The sequence below is a fragment of the Panthera tigris genome, chromosome B2, assembly GCF_018350195.1.
Source record: "Panthera tigris isolate Pti1 chromosome B2, P.tigris_Pti1_mat1.1, whole genome shotgun sequence".
NCBI lineage: Eukaryota > Metazoa > Chordata > Mammalia > Carnivora > Felidae > Panthera > Panthera tigris.
This window is the reverse complement of record NC_056664.1, coordinates 14760669-14787786: the sequence shown is the minus strand read 5'-3', so window position 1 is coordinate 14787786 and position 27118 is coordinate 14760669. Positions and strand designations below refer to the sequence as shown.

General features: G+C 49.6%; 1 protein-coding gene across 2 annotated transcripts; it reads left to right on the top strand.

Annotated features, from left to right (window-relative positions):
- Positions 1-321: 321 nt before the first annotated feature.
- On the top strand, positions 322-20189 carry CD83 (CD83 molecule). Of its 2 annotated transcripts, none has more exons than XM_042985691.1 (5): positions 322-408; positions 517-632; positions 14068-14281; positions 17639-17745; positions 19051-20189. In XM_042985691.1, the coding sequence occupies exons 1-5, from the start codon at positions 372-374 to the stop codon at positions 19174-19176; spliced, it is 600 nt and encodes a 199-aa protein (XP_042841625.1). In that variant the 5' UTR covers positions 322-371; the 3' UTR covers positions 19177-20189. The 2 variants fall into 2 exon arrangements, with proteins under 2 accessions (XP_042841625.1, XP_042841624.1); XM_042985690.1 differs by having other exon boundaries at positions 19048-20189.
- Positions 20190-27118: the final 6929 nt, after the last annotated feature.

The following is a 27118-nucleotide window of genomic DNA, read 5'->3' as shown; positions in this document are numbered from 1 at the left end:
ACACCCCGGGGCTGGCCTCGCTCCCGCCGGCCGAGGTGGGGGGGATGGGGGGTGGTCAGCGGCGCGGGGTCACGCGCGCCCGCGCCGTCTGCAAAGCCCCAGCGCGCCGCGTTCCGCGCGGGTTGCGATCGCCGCGGCCCCGCGGCTGCGGCAGCCACGCGGGCTCCGGGCGCGCGGGGGCGGGGCGGGGGCGGGGCGGGGCGGCCCGCGGGTGGCCGGCGCCGGAGGGTGGGGGGCGGGGGGAGCCGCGCCGTCCGCTTCCGCCGCCCCGCCGGGGATTCCCCCAGCCCAGCGCCCGGGGAAGTCCCGGTGCGCGCGGGTACAAAGAGAGCGGCGCCGCGGAGCGCGCCACAGGCCGGCCGTCTCCAGCCATGTCGCGCGGCCTCCGGCTCCTGCTCCTGAGCTGCGGTAGGGCTCCAGACGCCTGTCGCCTCCCCACCGGGTCCTGGCGACCTCCCCCCCACCCCCACCCCCTTCTCTCGCTGGCTCACGCCGCTCTCTCTGTCCCTCTTGCAGCCTGCAGCCTGGCGCCCGCGGCGCGGGTGGTGAAGGTGGCTTGTTCCGAGGACGTGGACTTGCCGTGCACCGCCCCCTGGGACCCGCAGGTCCCCTACACGGTCTTCTGGACCAAGGTAAGCGCGGCGATGCCCGCGGGCTAGGGCTCGGCCAGCCCGGTTGGAGGCTGCGGGGACCGCCTCCCTTGGGCTGGCGACCCTCTGTAACCGCGGCTAGCCTCCGAATACCGCGCCTTCCCGCACGCCTTCCTCACCCCCACCCCGCGCCACCCGCATCTAGCGACAAGGCGACTTAGCTTATGTTCCCCAAGGACCTAATTCCCTCCCTGCCCCTAGAGGTGGCCTGAGATGAATGATCCAAGTAAGACGCTTTGGAAGCGCAGAGACTCGCTGATTTGGATGAATTCTGGACGCCACCTGTGGTTGTGGCCAGGAGAAAGCAGCCAGGGCAGATTTGGATATCGGACAGTAGGAATGCCCCCCAGATTTCTGATTTCTGAGGTTTGGGGGACTGTGGGGTCCCTAATTCGGGGCCGGGGAGGGAGGAACAGGCACGTTGAGAGAAGGCCACTAAGAGATCGTCCAATGTGCTCTAGGCTTGTGTCCCAGATGGGAGTTGTCTGGCATCCGCTTTCTGGGTTACCCTGTCCCCTAGCTTGTCCATGCTGCTTGGCGCTCCGACAGTCCTGAGGGGCCCAGCCTGGGGACGTGGGCGTCTGGGGGGGGGGCGTGAGCAGCACCCACGCAAGTAAGAACCAGCGTCACTGTGCCCCCCCCCCCCTTCCCTCATAGGAGAATTGAGTTGCACCGCGGCTTCTTTAAAGAGTTCCTCAACTGGAACATTTTCAGAGGCTAGGACCGCGGTTCCAGCGGCTTCGCACAGCCCCGCAGTCCCTGGTCTTTTGTCCACCTCCCCTAATGAGGTTCTGCCACAACAGCACCTCCAGGTTCAGCCGAGGGCGCGTGATATCCTAGCCTTACTCCGCGGCTCTGATTTAGCATCCGAGAAGAAATCTCTGTGTTCGTTGCTTTCTGCAGAATGCAGGCCTTTGTTCTGCCCTCCAAAAGAAAGATGCTTTACGAACCTGCACGTGTATCTGGCCATTTAGCAAGGCAGTATAGGACAGGGGTGTGTGTGTGTGTGTGTGTGTGTGTGTGTGTGTGTGTCTCCTCTCTGGACCGGATGGCCTCTTTCCCTGGGACGGTGCTGCACCCCTGTTTTTGTGAATTCCACGCAGCACCCAGTGTTTGCCCGGCCAGTTGGGAAGGTGCTCAGTGAATTCAGGCTGGCACTTGGTGAGGTATGTGCACTAGATATACTTTTGCTGCCTTGGAGCACTGTATCGTGTAGGACAGCACGTCTGTTATTATTCCTACTTGGTTTCCACTTCATTCACTGTGGGATCAGAGAACATAACACTTCCAAGATTGTTCTGGTAAAAACAACAGCATTGAAGCAAAAATATTGTGAAGACATTATTATTTGAGTGCTCACTGTGTGCCAGCCTCCGGGGTAAATATTTACATGCATTATCTGTGTCAGTCCTTCCAATGGACTTAAGAGATCTGTACTGCTACTGCTGTTCCCATTTTACAGACGAGGAAACTGAGGCTTAGGGAGTGAAGGAAGCCACTCACTGTTACACAGCTTGGCTAAATGAGAAAGGGGGATTCGAACCAAGTAGTCTGATTCCTTAGCCTGAGTTCTCTGGTTTCCACCTCCGTTACTGAGGGTAAAGAATAGAAAAGTCTCCTTGGTCTAGCCAGGCAGGGACTTAGCTACCTTAAAGAAGGGGCAAAACATGAAACCATGATCCCTTCCAGAGAGGAATAAAAAAAAAAAAAAAAAAAGACTATCCCCAGGGGAGTAATTAAAAAGTACTCATGAAACAAGTAGATGGAATTTCAGACTGTAAAGTTCAAATAGTTGTCAAGGTAAATCTTGCACAAGGTCATTTGGAATGATGCAGTAAACCGTAGCCATTAACCTTTGGCTCCTCCTTGGATGTCAGCTGATGATGTAACTCTATAATGCATGAGCTTGTTTATTGAACAAGGTTCTTGCATGATTTACCCTGAAGGTCTCTCAAAACTGATTTTTTTTTTTTTTTTTAAAAATGACAACAGTCTCTTGGCATTTTCTTTTGGTTCATGGAATAGGGTCATTGAAAGATCATGCCATAGTAATTTTTTTTTTTTAAAGAGGGAAACAGTGATCGAGTCGCGGGGGGAATAGGAAAGCTGTGTTCTGCCCATAAACTATTCAGCTACCTTGAAAATGAAACGCATTGTTCCTTCAAGTACTTTTTAACAGGCCTCAGCATGTTCTGTAGATATTTATTATTTTCCAGCCCAGTAATTACACTTCCGCATCGATTGTGTTTGTACAACACAAATGGATAGAGTATTCTGGAAATAAGGTCAGTGGTGGGAGACTGAAGTACTTGGTTCTCCAGAAGATTAAGCGTCTGGTTATTGTTTTTCTTTTTCCCCCACACAACTTTTTTTTTTTTTTTTTGTAAAATGTTTCAGCGCAGAGGTGGCTGTAAAAGGAGAAATTTAAACCCGGTGACCTCAACCCGCCTTGCTCCTGTCACCTGTCTAGCCATCACTAGTGTGGTTCGTCAAACCGCTTTGCGCAGTTGTGGGCTACGCGCTGGGCGAGTGAAGCAGAGTCCCTTAGCGTGTTGTTTTTGTTCTTGTTTTTGTTTTTGTTTTTATCATCCACCAGATTGAATCACATTCTCTCAGGACTTCTGCGTATCACAATTGCGGTTATAATGAGTCACAAGGTAAAATTCCATGTGCCCCTTGGTTCTCCCACAACCATAGGGCATCCTGCCACTGTCCAACTGGCAGTGATTACTTGTGATTACCAGAGGACCCATGGAAACCATGTGTTTCTTCTCATGTGCCTTTTACCAAAAGACTCCGCGCAGAGGGCGTCCAATTCGTGTTTGTGACATTAGGGCGAGTGAGGAAGAAACAGTGTGCATTTTATCCTCTCTGGATAAAGAGAGGTACGGTGAGGGGCGGGGGTGAGGAGGCTTAGTATAACACAGGGGGCTGTAGGTGGAGCAAAGGGTGGGCAGAGATAGCCCTCTTCCTGTGAACCCAGCTTTTATTTCCTGTGGACCAGTGCCCTTCTAACTGGGATCCAACAATGGGCCCTCCTCTTGTCCTTTCCTGTATTGCACCTGTTAAGGCAAAGTAGATGCTTAGGAAGAAATAGAAACATGAATACGCATACCCGTCAAGCTAGTAGCTGAGTTTAGCTTTGAAAGTCGTGACCTGACTGTGTTTGTTTCGGGAGGGATTTTGAGAAAATATGCAGACAGACTTGGTCCAGCACGCTCTCCCGCCGGCTGTTGAGTGTCTTGTGTAAGAGGGCGTGGCACCATCCCATGTCTTCCAGGAGTAAGAGCATCCCATGAAAGGGCTACCTCTGTGCTCCGCGCGGAGCACAAGTGGGTTCACACTGTCTTCAATGCGGCTGCACTAGGTTTGCAGGGAGAGGATGCCCCTGGACGCAGTGTTTGGGCTTGGTGATGTTCGCAACTGATGATAGTGAGGGGTTATTTATCAGGGAGATGTGGTACCATCTGGAGTCATGCCGGGAGCCCTGACAGCCTACGCTGATGCATAACGAAAGAGGATATATAGTGTCAACCTTGGGTGACACTGCGGGGTTGAAGACAAGAGATGTGTCACAAGACACATGCCCTTTTCAGATGATTTCCAAAGGAAGGGAGAAAGGGGAAGTAAGACGGATTTCAGAAGTCAGTCTTGGGTTTGTAAGAGCGAGAAGGGATCATGGGTTATCCCCTGAACCAAGGGAGCTGTCAGAGAGCAGGTGAATGGCGTGTGTGAGGCTCCTTCCAAAGTTCCAGGCTAGTCACCACGCACTTCTTGCTTGTCCTTGTTTTGTGATGAAGCTGCCGTCCGTGTAGGTTGCTGACTTCCCATTCAGTGTATTTGTATTTTGTGTCTCTGCCGGCTTGTGTGATGGCGGACCACAAAGCCAGGAGGCGCTGAGGAAACCGGGGTCCCTCGGTGGGGGCTGGAGCGGATGAGTGGTCTGGGCGGATGTAACCCGTGCAGCCACAAATGCGGATGGACCCGTGAAGGAGCCAGGGTGTGCCGCTCACTACAGTTCCTTGATTCTAGAATTTTATCTGCTGTAAGATGAGATTTAAGAGCATGTCTTTGGGAGGAGAAGGAAGCATTCCTGTAGTAAACACAGAAGCACTGAAACATTGAAACGCGAAAGCAGTGCGTCAGTGTCACAGAAAAATCACGCTGCCCACATTGGCACCTACACCGCTTGGCCTGGCTGACTCACTTCGGTGGCCTTTACCCTCGGCCAAACCGTGAAAGACATAAAGTTGGTTTTCAGGTGGCCCTTACATTCACAGTTTCATTGGTAAAGATTTCTGGGTCCCAAGTGCGTTCCAAGTCCTGGGCCTCATGCTGGCCCATCCTAATCAACACGGGACTTTGGCCAAAGGACCGTCTTGAGCAAAGGCATGGAAAAGGAATCCACACGCATTTTGGGGGAGCCAGTGGGGTGACCAGTGATCTGGAAGGGAGAGTTATATAGAAGAGGGCTGGCAGATGTTACAGAGAAGCCTTGGAACTGATGGTGAAGAACCTTGAATGCCCAGTTACAATGCCTTGAACTCCTTTCAGCAGCAAGGCGTCACTGAAAGTTTTTAAGCAAAGAGGGTGATGTAATGGCACGCATTTGTAGGGAAAAGATTATTTCTTGGGAGGAAACACAGGCTGTGATTCATCCTCGAAGATGGGTCTCCGAGGGAGGCGTTTTCTCGCTCGATTGCAAAAGACAATCAGGGTAACTCAGCCGAGACTTCAACACATTTCTCAGATGTCCCTTCCCTTCATTCGTGGTCACCAGTCGTGTCCCCGTGGTTCTACAGAGGACTGGGCAGCCCAGCACGTGGCCACCTCATAGGGGCCATAGAAGCCTCAGCCCACTGGGATTGGTTCCTCGTCGAGACTTTGGGACAATGATGAATCAGAGAGAAGTTGCTCAAATCTTTGAGTGTGCAGGAGAGTAGAGAGGAAGAAGGCAGCTGGGAGTGGAATGGAATGAAATCAAACACTTGTTTTCCATGAATAAAAGGGGGATTTAGGTCATGTGAGAACCACATTATCTTAGTTCTGTACTTGGTTATGTCACTACACAAAAAAGAGGAAGTGAGAAGGTCGCAGTGATGTAAGGGAAGGTCTTAGCGAAAAGGGGAGGCAGAGCTAAAAAGAGATTCTACCTAAAAAAGGGTTTCTCCGTCTAAAATTGTTTGCATAATCTTTTCCTGGCTACTCCAGTGATAACCGCAAATTTTCTACCAAAAGCCCTAGCTCAAACCAGAGCTAGACATGAGGACTTCCCTGAGATTCAAAGAACACCCACAAACCTACCTTGGGTTTTTGTTCTTGCACTGGGATGCCGTTGGCTAACGCTCCTGTGGGGTCCTGTAAGAGTGGTACAGGATTGGGAGCCCAAGGCTTTTAATAAACTTCATGTTTTTGTGGAGCATCACCCAGTCTGTTCTTGTCCCAATTCTCTAAGAGATGAGAGATTCCAGAAGAGCGGGTAGTTGTTTAGGATTATAGGTCCAGGTGGGGAACACCTACGGGGAAAGAGGGAGGCCAGTTGCCATACACAATTCGTAATCATGTTGGATCACGCTGGGTCAGTTCTGGGGCACAAAGACTCTGAATCAGATTAGTCCTGGATGTCTCATTCCTGGGGGTGTGGGGAGCATCTGAGCCCAAGAGGCAAGCAGGACTGGTCTACAGCCTGGAGCCGTGTGGAGACAGTGCCCCCCATGCCACATTTATTTCTGGGGTGGTTCACAGTGCCCCTACCAGGTAGGACTCTTTACTTGCAAAGCATTGTAATCCCGTCAAAGGTAGCTTCAAGTAGCCACCTGGGTGGCTCAGTTGGTTGAGCACCTGACTCTTGATGTCGACTCAGGTCACGATCTCACGGTTCGTGAGTTCGAGCCCCGCGTCGGGCTCCTTGCTGACCCCAAGGAGTCTGCTTGGAATTCTCTCTGTTCCTTTCTCTCTGTGCCTCCCTGACTCATGCTGTCTGAGTCACCCTCTCGAAATAAACAAATAAAAATAAACTATATTAAAAAATCTAGCTTCATATAAAGGGAATATATTGGTTTACATAATTGAAATGGAAAAAAGCTTTAAAATGATAATTCACACTCCAGTTACGTCTGGTACTGTGGGCAGAATTGTGCCCCACAGAAAGATTATCCCTGGTATTTGTGAAGTGACCTTATATGGAAATAGGGTCTTTGCAGATGCAAGCAATTTAAAGTGAGGTCACACTGGATAAGTGACTGGTGTCACTAATCCAGTGACTGGTGTCCTTAGAAGAAGAGAAAAAGGATAGACAGATAGAGACACCCAGGGAGGACACCATGTGAGGGTGCAGGCAGAAACGAGTGCATGTGTCCACAAGCCAAGGAATGACAAGGATGGCCAGCAATGCCAGAAGCTTCAGGAACGAGGCATGAAACAGATTCTTCCCTAGAGCCTTCAGAGGGAGCACAGCCCTGTCAGCACCTTGCTTGTCGGCTTTTGGCCTCTAGAACTGTGAGAGAATACAGTTGTTTATTTTATTTTATTTTATTTTAATTTTTTTTAACGTTTATTTATTTTTGAGACAGAGAGAGACAGAGCATGAACGGGGGAGGGGCAGAGAGAGAGGGAGACACAGAATCAGAAGCAGGCTCCAGGCTCCGAGCCATCAGCCCAGAGCCCGACGCGGGGCTCGAACTCACGGACGGTGAGATCGTGACCTGAGCTGAAGTCGGATGCTTAACCGACTGAGCCACCCAGGCGCCCCTGTTTATTTTTATAATTTTATTAAAAAATTTCCAATTCCCGTCTAGTTATCCTACAGTGTCATATCAATTTCAGGCGTGTAATAGAATGATTCAACAGTTCTATACGTGACTCAGTGCTCCTCATGATAAGGGTACCCTTAATCCCCTTCCCCTATTTTACCCATTTTACCCCTATTTTACCGCCCTCCCCTCTGGTAACCATCCGTTTGTTCTCTATGGTTAAGAGTCGGCTCTTTTGTCTGTCTCTTTTTTTCTTTGTTCGTTCATGTTGTTTCTTAAACTCCACATAGGAGTGAAATCACATGGTATTTTGTCTTTCTCTGACTGACTTATTTCACTTGGCATTATACCCTCCAGATCCATCCGTGTTGCTGCAAGTGGCAAGATCTCCTTCTTCTTTGTGGCTGATAATATTCCATTGTGTATCTATATCCTATCTGCTTTATCCATGCATCTATCGAGGGATACTTGGGCTGCTTCTGTCATTTGGCTGTTGTAAATAACGGTGCAATAAACACGGGGGCGCGTCAATCTCTTCCAATTGGCATTGTGGTATTCTCCACGTAAATACCCAGCAGTAGAATTACTGGAGCATGTGATCTTTCTATTTTTAACTTTTTGAGGCACCGCCACACTGTTTTCCACAGTGGCTGCACCAGTTTGCATTCCCACCAGCAGTGCAGGAGGGTTCCGAAAAGATCCTGTTACTTTAAGTCCCTCGGTTTGGGGTGCTTTGTTTCGGCAGCATAAGAAGCAAAGACAGCTGGATTTAGGGGTCCTTAAATATCCCCGGGACCTGGTGTCTTTCTGTCCCTCAACTCTTCCTTTCTTCATACTGGGTTTCTCATCAGCCTCCCCACGGCAGTGAGATAGTAGCCAGTGACGGCAGTCCTGTGTACCCTCTCAGGGTCATGGGCGAAGGACAAGATTGTGCCTCTCTTCTAATAGCTCAACGAATGTCTGGTTATATTTAAGTGGCTTTGGTGGGGTCATGTGGTCGTCAGAACCAGTCTCTCCGGTCACGGGCGTCACGCCTGAGTCACGCGTGCCTCCTGTAGAACCGGATGCCATCCCTGTGTACGATGTGAGTCACAGCTCCTAAGAGGGCCTCTTCCAGGTCCAGCGGGACCCACAGGACGCACGTGGAGGAAGGACGCTCGGCACGGACACTGGTCAAATCCCAGTGCCGGAGGGTGTTGCCGCATTTATTGTCACGGTGCTGGAGACAGTTCCGAGTGTTGTGGATATTTTGTGGACACGCGGGGGCTAGAAAAATAATTCCTCTCTAGAGCAGATGTTGGGACTTCTAGAACAACTTTGCCAGGGAGGAGACGGGACGTATCAGCGGTAAAGAATGAGAGCATGGGCGAGTGGATGGCTCTCAGGTATAATAACAACTTCCGTTACCCACGCTAGCATTTGTAAAGCGCTTTCATGTATTCTCTCCTTTGGCACTTTAAATCACTCCACGGAGCAAGTGAGAAAGTTACAGGTGTGGAAACAAGACCCAGAGAGCGGGTGGCTTACCACGGGTGACCCAGCTAATGGACCACAAATTGAAGGACTTCACGCCTTTGATTCCAAAGCCAGTGCCCTTATAACTCTCTCATTTTTTTTTTTTTTAATTCACTCATTCACTCAGCAAATGCTTTTTGAATAATCCCAGTGCGCTGGGAACTCTTTAGAAGCTGAGTGAAACCGGGGCTGGGAACATGAGAGAGAAGAGTAAGACATTTAGGGCTCTCTGTGCGATCGACAGACACTGTTTTGTACCATCCACGCCCCTCATCATGCGTGTCTTCTCACTCCCCTTGGGGGATACGATTCCCCCCACTCCCACCCCCACCCCGTGTCTGTGGAGCAGACAGAAGCCCGAGAGCTGTTCGGTCAGTTGGCCAAGAGCAGATCTTAGCCGTGGTGAGGCCGGGGTTTGCTTCCAGGTCTGATCGACTCCAAAGCCTGTGCTCTTAATTATGTTGCCTCTGCCATACTCATAACTCTCTTAGCAGCCATAAATTCAACTCTGTCTGTTAGACCCAGTAAATTTCAAAGTGGAAAATCATTTTTCCAATAAAACTACACTTAGAAAAAAACGATGTTAATGCGCATACATTCTACCCTCATTATGACATCAACCTCCGAGCCAAACTATTTTGCACGTTATAAAGAGCTGTTTTTATGATGAATGGGGATTATATTGGCACTTTAATTGAGTTAGAAACCAAGGTACATGAAAGTTAGTGCATGAGAAATGCAATAAAGAAAAAGCTGTTCAATGTGATTGGAATATATCAGATTACTTTCATACCACTTTTAAATACATAAAGTCCATACCTTTAAATATGTTTATTCAAACTGTTGGATTCAATATATATATATGCATATATATACACACACATTTTGCCCCTCAAGAAAATCTCTTCCTTTTTAAAAACTTTTTTTTTTAAATTTTATTTTAGAGAGAGTGCATGCATATGAGCTGGGGAGAGGGGTAGAGGGAGAGAGGGAGGAGAGAGAGAGGGGGAGAGAGGGAGAGAGAATCTCGAGCAGGCTCCACACTGTCAGCATAGAGCCCGATGCGGGGCTTGAACTCACAAACTATGAGATCATGACCTGAGCCGACATCAAGAGTCGGATGCTTAACCAACTGAGCCACCCAGGCACCCCCGGAACTGTTGCTCTCTTATATTCAAATATGGCAATCTAGAAGGTGAGCATATATTTGGATCAAATTATTTAAATTAAAAAACATAATTTTCCACAGTAGGGTTTTTGACAGAAATATCAGTTCAATTTCAAACATATTATTTCTTTTGTTCTAGTTCCAATTTGTCCATCATTTAAAAAAAACAACAAACTTTAATTCACATGCCCTTAAAATTAGTACGTACTTGTATTTGCTTGCTTTAGTATTCAGCAAATTAAAGAGTTTACTTAATTTGGGGCTTGTGGTTTCCTTAAGGTCAAATCTCCATTTTAGAGAAAGAATAGGTTACTTAAATTGTTTAGTCACATTGAAGGCCTTGAGGCAAATCAAAAGTCCCTAGGTTTTCTGAAAATGAGATGTCCTATATTTTACCCTTCTCTAATCCAATCAAAACTATAGAATTGTCCGCATCAGAGTTAATGCACGGAGCGTAGATTTTTAAAACATAATTGGGATGACTCTTTTGAGGAATTAATTTGCGCAAATCGTGTTGTGGTTTAGCGCACTACAATATTAGCTTTGGAAAGTGCACATTAAATAGTTCCCATCAATTATGCTTGGCTGTGAATGAATCCGAGGGTTCCTTTTGTTATAAATTACTATTTCCTAAAATGCCTTCGCAGAGAGGCAATGAAACACTTTCAGCTTTGGAATGTTTAAAGAGCTGTTCTTTGCCAGTGGTTGATTTCGAGCCAGCTCAAATGCTTACAAGAACTCATGAAACACAGTTGAGGATGGCCCATTTGCTGGCTGGTCAGTTTACCTCTTTCTGGAATGCTCCTTTGGTTCTTGAACGGTGCTGCTTTTGCCACAAGGGACTCCCCTGATCTCGCGGTGTGCTAGCTGCCGGGCCCCAGAACTGAAGTTAATGATTTGAACTTTTGCATAAAAAGTCTCCTGGTACTGCTAATGCCTGCTTGCATTTTGAGCATGCTACGTTAACATAAAAACTACAACTATTTTTGCAGCTGTAGGCAAATCCCACACTGCCCAGATGGAGTCACATGACAAGATCTATCTTGAAATGGCATAGAGAAGGGGGAATAGGCATTGTGTATGCATCTACAACTTGAAGCCAGGAGGGAGCGTTCTGAAATATTTCCGGGTGCATTGTGTGAATTCACAGAAGGTTCCTTTTGCTATAGTTAGTCATCGGCAAAGGCCGTGCTCATTACTTAGGCAAGAGTTCCCAAGTTCAGCGAGTAGTTCTCCCAGTGTTCTGGGTCTTTCAGGAAGACCCAGGAAGAGGCCATTGGAAGATGGCCCCACGACATTTGAGGTATTTTGCCACGATCCCGCTGATGGCTGTGATGGGTCAGTAAATCACAATTCTGCAGGTTGCTTTGGGGTCCTTTGTTTTGCCTTTCCTTCCCCTACTTCTATCTTCTGTCTTTCTCATGACCTCACTCTGCCTTTGTTTTTCTATTTGAAAAGTAACTGGAGACCCACTGGAGGTTTTGCCAGAGGCTCACGGAAATCTGACCACCAAATAAACTACTTCTCGCTGTTACTACTGATTTTTTTTTTTTTAATGTGTATTTATTTTTCAGAAAGAGAGAGGGAGACAGAATCATGAGCAGGCTTGGAGCTATCAGTGCGGGGCTCGAACTCACGAACTGTGAGATCACGGCCTGAGCGGAAGCCGGCCGCTTAACGGACTGAGCCACCTAGGCGCTCCTTACCACTGAATGTTAAAGTGAAATTCTTTTCGGCCAAAAGACAGGCGGCCACCGCCCGCCGGTTCTGATCACCTGCACGCTGGCTTCGGCCAGCTTGGCAGCCGGCAGGATAACGGGACCACAGGTTCTGTTCCCACCCCCTCCGGAAGGGTCTGCGGTTTTGATCTTGACTTTCAAGATGGGATCTTTCCGAGTTGAGGGAGGGATCAGGGATCGCTGAACGGGACCAGAGGCCCCCAAGGAGAAAACCGGAGATAGGTAACCTCAGAATGATTGCTGCCACCAAGTTTCTGCCCTTTCGGACGCAGGAGTTCTAGCAAGACAGAGTCCGGTGAACTGTGTTAGAAATAACTCTGCAATTGACATATTTAGAGGTTAATTCTGAAAAGAAAGCCTGGAGGAGTGGCTTCGTGGCGGGGTGAGGGCCGAGCGGGCGCCCCGAGGGTCCCGGCCGCCAGCCCCCCCGCCAGCCCCGGTAGGGGGAGCCGAACCGCCCCGGCCAGGGGAGGGGAGGGGCGGGGCGGGAGCGCGCCGGGAGGCCGCAGATTGCGGTGTAATTAGTCCTGAAGGGGGAACCCTGGGCTAAAGGAGATGCGTTCTGGCGCCCATTGGATGCCTCTAGCTCTTTCTCGGCCTCCTCGGCCGCTCCTCGTTTCTCTGCTCCATTTTTGAAGCCCTGAAGCCCCGAGGCTGTAGATCCTTGATTATTTAGGAAAGGACCTTTCGACACCAGAAGAACCGTCCAGCAATGCGCTCCACTCTCCTAGGCGGTGCGGGAGAAAAGCCGCTCGCCGGGGCGCCGTGTGGCGGCGGGGGCGGGAGCGGTGGTGGCTCCGCCGCCAGGTGTCTCTGCAGCCCGTCCGTCCGTCCGTCCTTCCGCCGAGTCCGCGAGCGCCCGGGGCCCAGCCGGCCTGCTGGGGGCTCTGCGCTTCCCTCGCGTAGTAAATGAAGGGGAAGCCACGGAGTGCGTGTAGCGTGTTGTGTGTGTATAGCGCTTGTGTGTAGTGTGTGTGTGCGTGTGTGCACGCCCCTTCCTGAGCTGCTTCGGCCTCACTGGGCGTCCCCTGCTTCCTTGGTTAGTGATCCTCCGCCCTGAATCGCCTGGAAAGTGGGAGAGGAGCTGGCGGCTCCCGGGACAGGAGATGACATTCTGCAGCGACAGGGAATCCTGCTGATCGCTGGGTCATTCCCTGAGGTGGCTCCTTGGCGCCCTCACATTCTAGGGGCACGTGAGGGATGCCGCCGGGTCCCAGGCTCCCTGGCGGTCCCGGCCATCCAGCAAAGGGCGAGGGCTGAGCGCTGAGAACGAGAACGAACGGTGATTTGCCTTCCTTTTGTGTCAATCCGTTTGGACGCTTGAAAACATTTCGGTGGAGGATGCACGGGCGAGCTAATTAGGCAGATTAAAAATATATCTGGGGGAAAAAAAAACTGATGGAGAATGCGGTTGTGGCCTAATCTGTCAAGTAAGAGGTGAGGGAGAGACCCCACCGACGTTAACAAAGAAGATAGTTTAGGCAGAGAACCCCCGCGGGTGCGGTTGGCTGAATTGGGCATCTGCCCCAGTCGGGCTGGTCTGTCCCGGGTCCAAAGATTTAAGCGGTCGCGGTCCTTCTGTGTGCATCTTGGTGTGACTGCCGCGTGATGTGGCACAAAAAGTCTCCCCGGGGCACCACCGTCGGCTGTCTTCTTGCCCTGCTAGGGCGTCAGTGTGGTGCACCCTGTGACATCATGGGTGACCCCACAGACACCCAGTTTTTTAAGAACAAGGTGACCGTTTACAGGAGGCATTTGCTCATGCATGTCTGTGCTTTCCGCCGAGCCGTCTGGCAGTGGTCTTCGAGTTGGGAGGCTGAGATACAAAAGTAAGAATCATTCAGGGGGTGAGTGGGTATCTGAAGAAAACAAGAGGACATTTAATACAGAACAACCAGCAGCAACATATGACTCAAAGTGATTCACGCAAATCCTCATCGACGCATCATTATTGTCAGCAGCAACAACACTCTGTCCTTTATTAGGGGGTGGAAGCTGGGATACGCCGAATCGTAAAGCGCAGGCCTGATCTTATGCCAGAAAAGATACAGCCTTACAGAATTTTCATACATTTTCTCCTCCTCCCCTGAAGGTCACACATACACATACTGTTTTGTTTAAAAAAAAAAAATAGTTGAGGACGGATGTTATGAAAACAAGAGGCAGAACCTTGATGCGGGGTGAGGACGGTGTTTCCAAGTCCTGTTAGTGGAACCTGATGCAGCGTGATGCTTTTTCAACAGCTTACAGACGACGGCGAGGGAAGGATAGAGATGCCCCCGGAGGGTCTGTGGTACCACCAGCAGAAGGATGGCTCCTTAGAAGCCTCCGGTGAAAGGCTGTACTCCCTGAAGATTGAAAACACTACCAGTGTCGACTCAGGGACATACAGGTGCATCCTGGAGGAGCCAGAAGGGCGGAGAAACCAAAGCGGCACTGTGACCTTGAAAGTGACAGGTGAGGTGATCTGCTGCGCCTGTTTCCTTCTTGCAAGATGCGTGTGCACTTGCATAGGCTCGAAACTCCGTCCTCTCGATTGGAGTCCAACTGGAAGCTTAGGATCGTGTGGCTAAAAGCTAAATTCTCCTATAAGAATGTCATAACTTTTTCTGCTCCCTCCCTCCCTCCCTCCCTTCCTTCCTTCCTCCCTTCCTTCCTTCCTTCCTTCCTTCCTTCCTCTCTCCCTCCCTCCCTCTTCCTTCCTTCCTTCCTCCCTCCCTCCCTTCCTTCCTTCCTTCTCTTCCTCCCTCCCTCTTCCTTCCTTCCTCCTTTCCTTCCTTCCTTCCTTCCTTCCTTCCTTCCTTCCTTCCTCTCTTCCTCCCTCCCTCTTCCTTCCTTCCTTCCTCCCTCCCTCCCTTCCTTCCTTCCTTCTCTTCCTCCCTCTTCCTTCCTTCCTTCCTTCCTTCCTTCCTTCCTTCCTCCCTCCCTCCCTTCCTTCTTTCCTTCTCTTCCTCCCTCCCTCTTCCTTCCTTCCTCCTTTCCTTCCTTCCTTCCTTCCTTCCTTCCTTCCTTCCTTCCTTCCTCTCTTCCTCCCTCCCTCTTCCTTCCTTCCTTCCTCCCTCCCTCCCTTCCTTCCTTCCTTCCTTCCTTCTCTTCCTCCCCCTTCCTTCCTTCCTTCCTTCCTTCCTTCCTTCCTTCCTCCCTTCCTTCTTTCCTTCTCTTCCTCCCTCCCTCTCCCTTCCTTCCTCCTTTCCTTCCTTCCTTCCTTCCTTCCTTCCTTCCTTCCTTCCTTCCTTCTCTTCCTCCCTCTTCCTTCCTTCCTTCCTTCCTTCCTTCCTTCCTTCCTTCCTCCCTTCCTTCTTTCCTTCTCTTCCTCCCTCCCTCTCCCTTCCTTCCTCCTTTCCTTCCTTCCTTCCTTCCTTCCTTCCTTCCTTCCTTCCTTCCTTCCTTCCTCTCTTCCTCCCTCCCTCTTCCTTCCTTCCTTCCTCCCTCCCTCCCTTCCTTCCTTCCTTCTCTTCCTCCCTCTTCCTTCCTTCCTTCCTTCCTTCCTTCCTTCCTTCCTTCCTCCCTTCCTTCTTTCCTTCTCTTCCTCCCTCCCTCTCCCTTCCTTCCTCCTTTCCTTCCTTCCTTCCTTCCTTCCTTCCTTCCTTCCTTCCTTCCTTCCCAATAAAGACAGATCCACCCTAGTTGTGTAGATGCCAAATGTAGCCAAACCACCAATCTGGGTGTTGTTTATTCATACAAGAGTCCTTTGAAGCAAATAGGAAGTATCCAAGGGGCGCCTGGGTGGCTCAGTCGGTTGAGCGTCTGACTTCGTCTCAGGTTATCATCTCGTGGTTCGTGGGTTCGAGCCCCGCGTGGGGCTCTGTGCTGACAGCTTGGGGCCTGGAGCCTGCTTCGGATTCTGCGTCTCCCTCTCTGTCTGCTCTTCCCCTGCGCACACTCGTCTCTTTATCAAAAATAAATAAAGATTTTTAAAAAATTTACAAAGAATAGGAAGTATCCGAGATGAATTTTCGGAGGACAGGGAAACAGTGTAGTCCTGAATACGTCAGGTGACTATGATATTCTGCTCCTTGGATCTTTCTAATCTGGCCCAGGAGGGGCCGCATCATGTTTCCACCTTTTTAACTGATGAGCCGCAGCATTTCCCTCCCATTTATGATGGCTACATTGCCCGATGCCTCAACTCAGGCCGAAGAAAAAGGGCACAGCAAGAAAATAATGTTCCAGTGACAGAATACACATTTTTGCTCTATGCAGTAATCGCAAGAATTGAGCTCCAAGGGGAGGATTATCTCTTCGGGTTTTTCCCCAGAATTTTTCTTTGTGTAGCTTAAAATATGCCTTGCATTTGACTTTTGCCCAGCGCTCATTAGTGGCTGGGGCTTGAAATGACAAACATGTTGTTGTCACACAGTTCCTGATGTTTATGCCAGGAATGCTTTCTTCTTTTATTGGGAATCTGAAGGGAATCTGACTTAGGATAATATTCCTTTTTTCACAAGAACACGATCACTGTGTAGAGCTCAGTGTTTGGATTTGGTTCACTGTTACACACACACACACACACACACACACACACACCTTACACCCCTCTCAGTCTCTAGCCCCTAATGCTGCTTTGTCTGTCTGCATGCACCTCCCAGACCTGGCATCTGTTTTATTCTCCGCTCTATCTGGCACACAGCAGGCTGTCAATCAGCATCTGCAGAGAGGTGATTGACAAATGAGAGCAACCTTGCAGGGAAGAGCAGAGAGGAGAGGAACAGAGAATGGCTGGTTTCCTTTCCTCCGCTGAGGACAAGGTTGCCTACAAGTTCAGTGGTTAGACTCCTCCAGAGTCCCCTGGATCTGGTTCACTTAAGAGCTCTGCGGCTCATTAGTGTGTGCCCTTGGGCACATCTCTCACAGCCTCTAAACCTCAGTTCTCTCATCTCTAAAATGGGGGCGATAACCTCTCCAGCATGGGCTCGCGTGAAGGCTAAATGGGATATTGCACTGAAATGCTTAGTTCGGTGCCTGAGGTACACGGAGTGCTGGATAAATGTTAGGCTCTCAACCTTCCCTTTCTCGAGTCACAGACCCTACTGAGAACCCATCCCTATACTACTTGTGAAATGTTGAATCGAGCTTTAGAGGTTGCCAGCTCTCTCAAGGACCATTCGTGGCCCCAGGGGATCGTCTCCCCCCCCACCCCCCCAGTCACCTGCACGCCACCCGCCCCTGCCTGGGCCTTCAAGCAGGCTTGGCAACCTGGCTATCCCAGACAACGCACGTCGGATGTCATGTCTGAGTGAGAAGAGGCCGTCCCCTTCCATGTCTCTTCCTGCCTTTGCGTCCCCAAGCGCTGCAGCCACAGCCTTCGACGGCCCCTCGGGGAGCCCCTTAGCCCACCTTTGCCGCCAGCCTTGGTGGAGATTTCACGATTCTACAAAAACGTGTTGACTCATTCAGTAATAGCCGGGCGGCTCACCTGCCCGGTTCCTTCGTCCCCCCAGTCCTCCTGAGGTGAGAACACCTAGCATTCTACACAGCACAGATGAAGCAGGCTCACGCTTCAACACATGGTGTGTCATCTGATGCACAGGCACCAGAAAAGCCAGGAAATAGAGCCTGAGCGAGATGCCGTATGCCGGGCCCATCGCACACAGCCAGGCTCAGGTGCGAGTGAGCACCGGCCACCGCCGTCACCGCTGTCACTAGCATTGTTCTTCCCGAATGCACAGACGTGTGCGGTTAGGCATGGGAGACAAGAAGGACTTGGGGAAAAAAAAAGAAAAGCCAGAGCAAAGCATTCTTAGCTTTTTATCACGGTAGGAAAGTTCTGTTAAACAGCTTCGTATTTTTACTCTCTCTCTCTCTTTTTTTAAGGATGCCCTAAGGAACGCAAAGAAGACACTTTTCAGAAATACAGAGCCGAGATTGTACTGCTGTTGGCTCTGGTCGTTTTCTACTTAACACTCATTATTTTCACTTGTGTAAGTATCTTCGTAAAAAAACACGTATTATGATTAAAAGATCGCCCGGGGGCGCCAATCCGAATATATTTGGTAGATAGCGTGAATCCGTAATGCTGGCGAGAGATGTTCTTCTGTGAACCGGGCACCTGCTGAGGCGTCCGCGCTGTGAGGATCGGTGCGGGAAGCGCCCAGCTTGTTTTGAATCCGGTTGCCCTGCACAGAGAGCTGCCGAGAGAAAACGAAGTAGGGTGTGTGAAGGAAGCTCGAGACCTGCCACAGGATCCTTCCAGGGCGCCAGAGGCCCTGGTGGTGACGGTGGTGGCAAGTGTGGCTCTGACTTGCCATCATCCTGGGGCAAAGGCACGACTCCGCCTGTAGGCGAGTGACGCAGCCCCACCGCACGGTGGTAGATCAGTCTCCTTCTCTTGACCTTGAACCCATTCCTCCTGGGGGGTCTCCTCTAAGAGTTTTGGCGCTTGCCTCCGCTCCCTGGGAATTAGCCCTGAGAAGCCAGAGGAGTGGGGTATACAGGCAGCGTCCTAGGGTGGAAGATGGCCGGCCGGTGCTGAAGTGGCCTTGACCGTAGCCCTTGAACTGTTGGTGGCAGGCTCCAGCTTACAGACCCTGAGCCTCTTTGTGCATGGCCGCTTACCTGGGTAGACCAAAGCTATAAGGAGCGAGGCCAGCTTTGGGCCTGACCCCCTAGGAAGTGATCTGTCCCATATGTCTCGATATTATCAGGAAGGACTGGCTACTTAGGGGCCAGGACAGATCTCACCCAAGAGCTATCCCGGGGCCTTGTCACTCACTGGCCCCCTATATTCACTTCCTTGCCTCTCTGGCCACGGACTCATCTCTCTAGTTGCTGTTTTGGACGCCAGTCAAAAAGACTCCCGTGAGCACCTAGTGGGTACAGGTATTAAGCTAGGCGCGGTGGAGGACCTAAGCCATCAGCTTACGATTTGGGGTCATTAGGGTCATTTGCACACAAGATGATTAGAGTTACTGGAGGGTAAATTTAAAAAATGAATGACTTGAGTTTCTTGCTGGCAAATGCCTGTTTCAGGGGGCACTGATTTTCCATGCAGGTAGCTAACAGTAGGGGCTGGAAATGGCCCCAGTCTGTAGTCCGTGCGTCTCCTGGTCACAGTTTGGGGCTGCAATAGTACAAGCCGACTTGTCGAGCGAGCGAAGCTACTAGGCTAACAAGGGCTTCCCGACCGAGCTGTGCAGCCCGCTGTCAGCGAGTGGAACTTAAATTGAGGTGTCCACTGTTGCATTTCCCCGATTGTTCATGTCTCCACTTCTTTTATTTTTCAGAAGTTTGCACAACAACAGAGTATTTTTCCAGATTTTTCTAAACCGGGCACGCAACGAGCTTTCCTCCCAGTCGTCTCCCCAGATAAGCATTTGGAGCCAGCGACTCTTCACAAGACGGAACTGGTATGAGCAGGATTTCTGCAGGTGGTTTTCTCTAAAGTCGAAGAAAGCTCAGCGGTGTGCCCGGATGGCACGCTGGACAAAAGCGGAGTGAGCCCCACACCGAAGAGGGCGTCCTTCCCGGGAGGTCCTTCCGGAAACTGCAGGTCACAGCCCGCTCTTTGTGAGCAGGACTTTGGGAACCGGTGCAGGACCACGAAGCATGGGGCCGCCTGCAGGGAAGCTCTCTGCTTCTCCACAGCTAACTTCTTAGCATTTTATTCAGCTCTCTGGTCAACCCCCCGGAACTCTTTTCAGTCCCACACAAGCTATGGCGAGACGCAGCTAGAAGAGGGTCTTGGGAAATACGGACGCCCAGAGCCGGCCCTGTGACAGACTCTTGAGGACCGTGGTCTTCTTCACATCTGGGAAACATCTCTCTCTGAGTTTGCCGTGTTGTCTTGTGCTAGCCCAGATGTTTTATGTCTGGGAGAAGTTGACGGGCCAAACTGTGAGACAGCAGGGGATATTTAGCGAATCATGGCCCGGTGTGAAGGCCCTGCTATTACTAAGGAGCGTTGTGTGTACCTAGAAGTAACAAGTTGATGAGCTGTTCCCCACTGGAGCCTTTTCATCCGGAAAGACCCACGTAAAGAAGCAATAAAGAAGATGCCACATTTGTTTTGATATCCGTAGATTCCTGCCAAAGAAGGACTGGTTTTTTTCTCTCCTTTTGAAATCTGGGTCTACGGTTAGATATCAAGGCTCACAGCGCAAGTGACCTCAGTATGGAGAGAACGAAGTCAGAGAGGATGACCCCAGGATCGTGAGCTATTTGATGCCCTGACGAAAATGCCGGACAAATCATGCCATCTGGGTTCCAACCCCAGGTGTCCCACTGCCAAGCTGTATGATCTTGAGCAGGGTCTTTGTGATTTCTCTTTTCTCACTCGTAAACCAGAAGGTGGTTGTATGAGTTGATTGTGACAGTGTATGTGAAAATGCTTTGAAAAAGCATAAAGCACCATAAAAATTTGAAGCTCCATTGGGTCACTATCCTTATTCTTACAGAGGTGTTCTGGGCATGAGAGAATGCTTTTCATTCATTCTCATGTTTACCATTATTCCAAACAAAGAAGGCCAGACATAAGACCTTTCCATAGTCTTCTAGGAGTTCTTTTGGGGAAGTGAGGAGACCAGGTCAGCGAAGCACCAAGCCAAAAGTACTCCAAGATATGGACACACAGGAATCACGGGGCCCTGGGGAGAAGAGAGTCCACAGGATGTTCCATTGACATTTTGACAGTTGTTGGGTAACTCTTCTCAAACTGGGCCCTTTCCCTACTTGTTTTCTAAAGCGATTTTATCCCGTTGGTAGCGTGTGCATGGTCCACACTGATACTAGAGAGGGAAAGAAAGGGCAAGATGCTTCAGTGTTCTTGCTTTTTTGTCATAGCCTTCATGCCATTAAGGGGCTGGATGCGAATAGGGGTGTTTTTCTTTTTTATATTTAAAACTACTCATAGAACTTTGGGATAAGCGCTAGGATGTCTGTAAAGTAGTTTGAGAACCAGAACCCAAGGTGAAATTCTAGAGGTGTAACATTGGCTGAGTCCTTCCTCTGAGAGGGAGAGCATTTATGGCAGGTAGACCTCTATGAAACAGCGCCCCCTTCTGCCCAAGGATGCCCCTGCATCTTGCCACTAGGTAGTACATGATTAGCTTGGCCATGTGTATGACTGCCGGTCACGGGGGTGGAGAAGGGGGTGGAAAGAGGGAGGGTTGTGACTTCAGAAGGATGTGTACAATCAGGGTCCCTGTACCTGGGATTCGTGGGGTTTCACTCAAGATTCTCAAATAGGTCCATTAGCCTCAAAATGATAAGAACAATCCAGGACAAGTGGTTATAATAGTTATAAAAGTGTCATAGGTCCTTTTTTTCATCATAGATGAATCCTCTTTGGAAAATGGCTCTTTATGAAGATGAATGCTTATAAAATTTCTGCAAAAGCTGTAGATTCCCCTTCAGTGGAATTAACTCCGTTCTCAAATGCTTTACCAGAAGCGCTGGGGAGACCATTGGCATGGCCATTAAGAGCTCAGAGTTCATACTCAGCCAGGTTTGAAGCCTAGATTCATCACTCAAGTTTTTGCCACTCTGGGCAGGAGACAGACCTCTCTAAGCCTCAGTTGGCAGATGTTTAGAATAAGAATAAGGACAGTATCTGCCTAATAGGTTTGCTGTGAAGATTAAATGAGATAATATATCTAAAGGCTGAGCCTGATATCTGGCAAATAGTAAGCCGTTGAATAATCTTGGAACAAGAAAGAGCAAAGAGGCAACACAGAAGGTGCCAGTGACCATGAATCTTGAACAAAGTGGTTTTGTTAAAAGGAAGGAATTGAATTGGTGGGGGAGTCATGTTGCTTTCAAAGGATTAATACCCAATGAAACCAAATTTTTCATGGCCATTAAGGTTATAGTTCAGGAAAGACCAGGGAGGGGGCCGCCTTTCATTAGCTTGAACTGACTCAAGTTAAAAACATAATGCAGATTTGAAATCCAACTTGACATTTCGTACCTAGTCTTTGGCATGAGAAAAGGTGTGTGTGTGTGTGTGTGTGTGTGTGTGTGAAAAAGAGAGAGAAGGGTAAGGTGGGTAGGGCAGAATTCATCAAGGAGAGTGAACTGCCTTCGTTGAACAAAGTAGATGATCATGGACCATATTTGTTCTTTTTCACCACTGCCGTGGAAAGCTTTATTCTCAGGGCCCTCCTTTGTCTATAGAGTTAGCTCCGCAGTTAAAGCAATGTCATCTTCAGGGGCGCCTGGGTGGCTTAATTGGTTAAGTGGCCGACTCTTGATTTCAGCTCAGGTCCTGATCTCACGGTTGGTGCGTTTGAGCCCCCCGCTGGGCTCCGTGCTAACAGTGAGAAGAAGCCTACTTGGGATTCTTTCTCTCCCTCTCTGCCCCTCCCCCAATTATGCTCTCTCTCTCTCTCAAAATAAATAAATAAACTTAAAAAATTTTTACCTTGGGATACCCCAAGACACAAATACAGACATGAATATCAGCTCCACATCTTTCCAAAAGAAGGCCGATGGTTTTTGTTTTCGTAAAAATTCTTCGCGGGTTTCATCATAGAAAACATAAAAAAAGTTGTGCTCACAGAACCCAACAAAGTCTGATTATTTGCTGGAGTTGCAGGAGGAGGGATCCAGTAACAGCCTGTGGACATTGAGTATGTGAGTCTTATGTGTTTGACCCCATAGCTGAAAGACAGTGGGAGTCTCAGAATCATTCCGTATGGTTCCCCTGCCCTCTCCTCATTGGCAACTTTCTTCGGCTGGATTAAACGGCTGATTGTTTGATACTCCATCTTTCCTTTGTAAAATAGCCCACACCCTAAAACTCCTAGAACAGGAGCTGTTTGCTTAATTCAACAGCAATTATCCCTCATAGTTTTACAACTGAGCGTTTGCAGAGCCAGATGTGATCTGCTTGATTGGTAAAATATCCATCAGTTCTTTGGTTGGAGCCTTTTTAAAATTTTTTTATTTTTGTAATGTTTATTTTTTGGGGAGAGAGAGAGAGAGAGAGAGAATGAGCGGGGAAGGGGCAGAGAGAGAGGGAGACACAGAATCCGAAGCAGGCTCTGGGCTCTGAGCTGTCAGCACGGAGGCTGATGTGGGGCTCGAACTCACAGACCACGAGATCATGACCTGAGCTGAAGTTGATCGGTCAACTGACTGAGCCAGCCAGGTGCCCCTGTACATATTTCTTTTGGAATTAGATCTGCTTTCCTTTTTTTAAAATAGCAGAATGGGAAAAAAGAAGCTATCCCTTTGATCGCTCTGTAACAGGTTGAACTTTAGTCGTCTTAGAGCTCAGAAAAGGCCCTCATGTGTCCCAGCCGTTGAGGTAGCTAAGAGGACTCTGGTTCTGCCTCAGTACTAGATGCTGCATGGGGAAAGCTGGTTTCATGCATCTCTGTTCTGACTCCTGCCTCAGTTTCCCTGTCCCAGCCGAATATTCCTGGGTTTTTCCCTTATAGAATCTGGTACAACATTTGGTCCACGATTGGTTGATTCAGGAAACACGGAGGGCATCATCCGAGCTCTCTATGTTTATGTTTTCCTGCGTTTACAGCCACACAACGAACATTTGCTTCTTTCATTGGTTCTGAGCCCTTAGACTTTGGTCCGGCTGATTACAGGTTACGTAATTGCTGCTCAGCAAATTTTAAAAATACAGTCTTCCGGCCGTTGGGTGACTAACAGACCCTGCCAACAAAGCGTTATGATGAACCAAAGGATACCTTTGAGGGAGCCTCACAGGTTGTGTGTGGCTAGCGTGGGATGGGGAGGAGTGACCCTGTCTTAGGGAAAAGGAAAATGGTGCCCCGGAACATTGTTGCCCCAGAGCTTGATAAATTACACACGAGCCCCATTCTGTTTTCAGAGACCAGGCATTTCATTGCAGACATACTTTTTCTTTTCCACTTCTTCCTTTCATTCTCCCCATGGGATCCCAGGCAGGCGCACGGTTAGGTAACAAAGGACTATCAGGGAAACATCATCTAGGAGGGGTGTATTTGTTTCCATGGTTCCTGAGAAGTTAGGGTGAAGGGAGGAGGCAAAACTTGGGCCCTGCAAGCAAGTCTTCTGTTCTTTTCTCCTTTCAATGCATAAGCACGTACAGAATCCCTCTGGGCAAGGGAGACAGACCTCACTTAGTGGTTCATTTAGATTCTGCATGAGAAGAAGATATTGTTTCATTCTTCATTGCAAGAGGGGCTATTTCTTCAAATTGACCGTTTTCCCCCCACACTCTTTTCCGAAGTAGCCTGTTTATGAGCTACTCTTGCAGAGTATGCTACTTAGGAGAGACAAGGAGAGAGAAATTCAGGCACTGAAGAGCTTCAAGACATCCCACAGGCCTGGAATGCTTTTTTTAAAAGGGGAAAAAAAAATCTGCAAACGCGTACATATTTGCCTACGTACCCGAAAAGAGCCGGCTGGGCAGCCCATAAACGGCTCCTACTCAGGAGCAACAAAAGCCCGTGTCAGAAGTCAAGGGACAGGAGGCTGAGAACTAATAATAATTTTGCTCTTACACAGCAGTTTTCATCCGAAGACCTCAGAGTGCTTGGGAGACATTAATTAAATTGCCCCGCAGCCCCGTGAGATGGTCGCGCGTATCACTATTGCCAATTTGCTGGGGGCGGAGGGGGGAGAGACGTGCGCCCCGAGTGAGGTTGGAACCAAGCCATGCTATGGTGCACGTGGACCGTGGCTCAGAAATAACAACAGGACCTCGTCCCCTGTGCAGCCAAGGCTAGGGTCACGTGCCGTGGTACCTGCTGGGCCGGCCTCGCGGAGCACCGTATGCAGAAAGCGGATAGGTGACCCACCTGCCCTGGGCTCGGAAGGTGCGGCCGGTACGCGCTCGTCACCACGAGTCATCCCTCGAGTGGCACTCATGACGGCAAGTCGGGGTCACCAGAGGTGCTGGCTCCCATCCCCTTGCGTTTCAGCCAGGACAGCTGTGTGAAGCAGGATGGTGATGTCTCCTCTGCCCAGCAGAAAATCCCATGATCAGTGATTGGTACCTGCCCTGCATGTGGGAAAAGGTAGTTGTGGGTGGAGTTGTCCCCTGCCCCCGCCCCCCGCCACCATCCCAAAGATACATTGAATTCCTAACCCCCAGTACCTGTGCATGTGACCTTATTTGGAAAGAGAGCCTTTGTAGATGTAATCGAGTTAGGATGCGGTCATATTGGATTGGAATGGGCCCTAAATCCAATGACGGGATCCACGAGAAAAAGGAAATTTGGACCCAGACACAGAGGAGAAGGCCGGAGGGCGGAGGCTGAGGTTGGGGTGATGAGTCTGAGCCCAGGAATGACCAGGATTGCTGGAAACCACCAGAGCTAGAGGAGGCAAGGAAGGGTTCTCCTCTCGAGCCTTCGGAGGGAATGTGGCCCTGCAACACCTTGGTTTCAGACTATCAGCCTCCAGAGCTGTGAGAGAATCAATTTCTATCGTTTTTAAGCAACCCGGTTCATGGTGCTTTGTGACAGCAGCCCTTAGAAATTAACACAAGAGTCTAAATGTTGGGGTGCCAGGGTGGGTCAGTTGGTTAAGTGGCCGACTTCAGCTCAGGTCAAGATCTCACGGTTGGTGGGTTTGAGCCCCGTGTGCTCTGTGCTGACAGCTTGGAGCCTGCTTCAGATTCTGTGTCTTCCCCTCTCTCTGCCCCTTGCCTGCTCGCACTCTGTGTCTCTCTCTCTCAAAAATAAATAAACCTTAAAAAATAAAAAGAGTCTAAACATTGGAAGTTCCAAATGTAGGATCATAAAATGGTCATTTACTTAGGTTGTTCATTTGAAAACTCATTCCACCATTGTAATAAGTGAAGGAAGGTTTCCCGGAGAGATGGGGCCCTGACAGTGGAGGCGAGGATAGGGTGGGCACATTGTAATGTCAGTGACAGTGACATTTCCGTGTCCTCTGACATGGCACACGCTGATGGTTCTCAGACACTTAGATGTCTTGGCAGGTAAGTCCTCTTACAATTTGTTGAATTGCAATTGTGCAACTATATTTAATGCATCCCATTTCTTAATCCCTATAATGAAATAGAAAGAAAGCCAAGGAATGCATCTAGAAGCCAGATCGAGTGTAGCAAGAAGGAAAAATAATCTATAGGAATTAAGATCCAAACTGGGAAACTCAGTGCGGCTTGGGTGAGGTTGTTGACCTGTGGGGCAAGAGATCATCGGCTATATTCAGCTTCAGTGTTGCCCCTTTTGGGCTCCTCCTTTTTAATTTTTGTTTAAACGCAAACAGTCCTGGGAGGGGCAACACAGAAAGCAATACAATAACGCCAGCCTACACACCGTTCTGGAAAGAAAACGGTCTTTGGAGTCAGATGTGATTTGGAATCCAGGCTCTGTCATTTACTAGCTCTGTGGTATTAGGCAAATCAGGCAGCCTCTTGGTGCCTTGAATTGCTTATCTGCTAAGTGAGTGTAACGAATTAAATGAGTTGATATTTGCTCCAAAACCTGCTGTATAGTGTGAGTGTTACTATACTCATAGCAGTGTTTGCTACCGCTCGAGAATTGGCTGTCCTTCCCATGGAGAATGGATGAAGGGGGAGGGCAGGCTGGGGAGAAGCAGAGGGGGACACTGGGGGAAGAGGGCCCTGTTGACCACTCCTGCATATCTGAGTCTGCCATGGGACGGTGGTTGGAGAAGTTGCTTCCTTGCCCACTTGGCCTCGGGTTAACCCTGTTCCTAGGATTCTTCTTTCCTCCTCGTCTAGGGTCCCCCAGAGCTGCCGGCAGTGACAGCAGGACCCTGCCCATACGGGGCCAGCTGTGGGCAATGGGGCTGCTTCCTTGTCTGCCTTTGCCCTCTGAGGCAGGGCCCACGTCCGAGAAGCTGGAGATGGTGGGCCACTGGAGGCAGGTCCAACGGTCAGTGGAATCCTTTTCACAGGCTGGGAGCCAAGGGGTGCAAAGAAAAAAAGGAGAAGTTGCTTCCATCAGACGGGACCAAGGGAGAAACCAATAATCTTACCTCCTTGGATGGTCATCTCCGGGACCCGATTAAATGTGTCGTCAGCTCTAATTCACCTAAACCGAAACAATCTCCGCCAAGTGGCTCATTATATTATTTATTTATTTATTTATTTATTCATTCATTCATTACAAATGCTGACAAGTTTTGAGTATAACTTCTTCTCCCCCCGGCTCTATACTTCCGAAGGCATCAGTGTCAGCCTTAAAAACAATAAAAGTATCTTTAATGTCGAGTGTCCCCCACCCAAAATGGCTGGTATTCCAAACATAGACCCAATTCCCGGTGGGTCCTGAGTGGCTCACCATTGCCCTTGGCCACCACCATGTTTTCCCCTTGCGTGGCCATGCGACTCTCGCTCTGCCACCTAGTGGACTCGCTCAG

Excerpts from the sequence above, each read along its gene's own strand:
- CD83 (XM_042985690.1), top strand. The coding sequence starts at position 372 with ATGTCGCGCGGCCTCCGGCTCCTGCTCCTGAGCTGCG. Across the intron at positions 14,282-17,638 it reads TGTGACCTTGAAAGTGACAG|GATGCCCTAAGGAACGCAAA; the intron begins GTGAGGTGATCT and ends TCTTTTTTTAAG. Across the intron at positions 17,746-19,047 it reads CACTCATTATTTTCACTTGT|AAGTTTGCACAACAACAGAG; the intron begins GTAAGTATCTTC and ends TTTATTTTTCAG.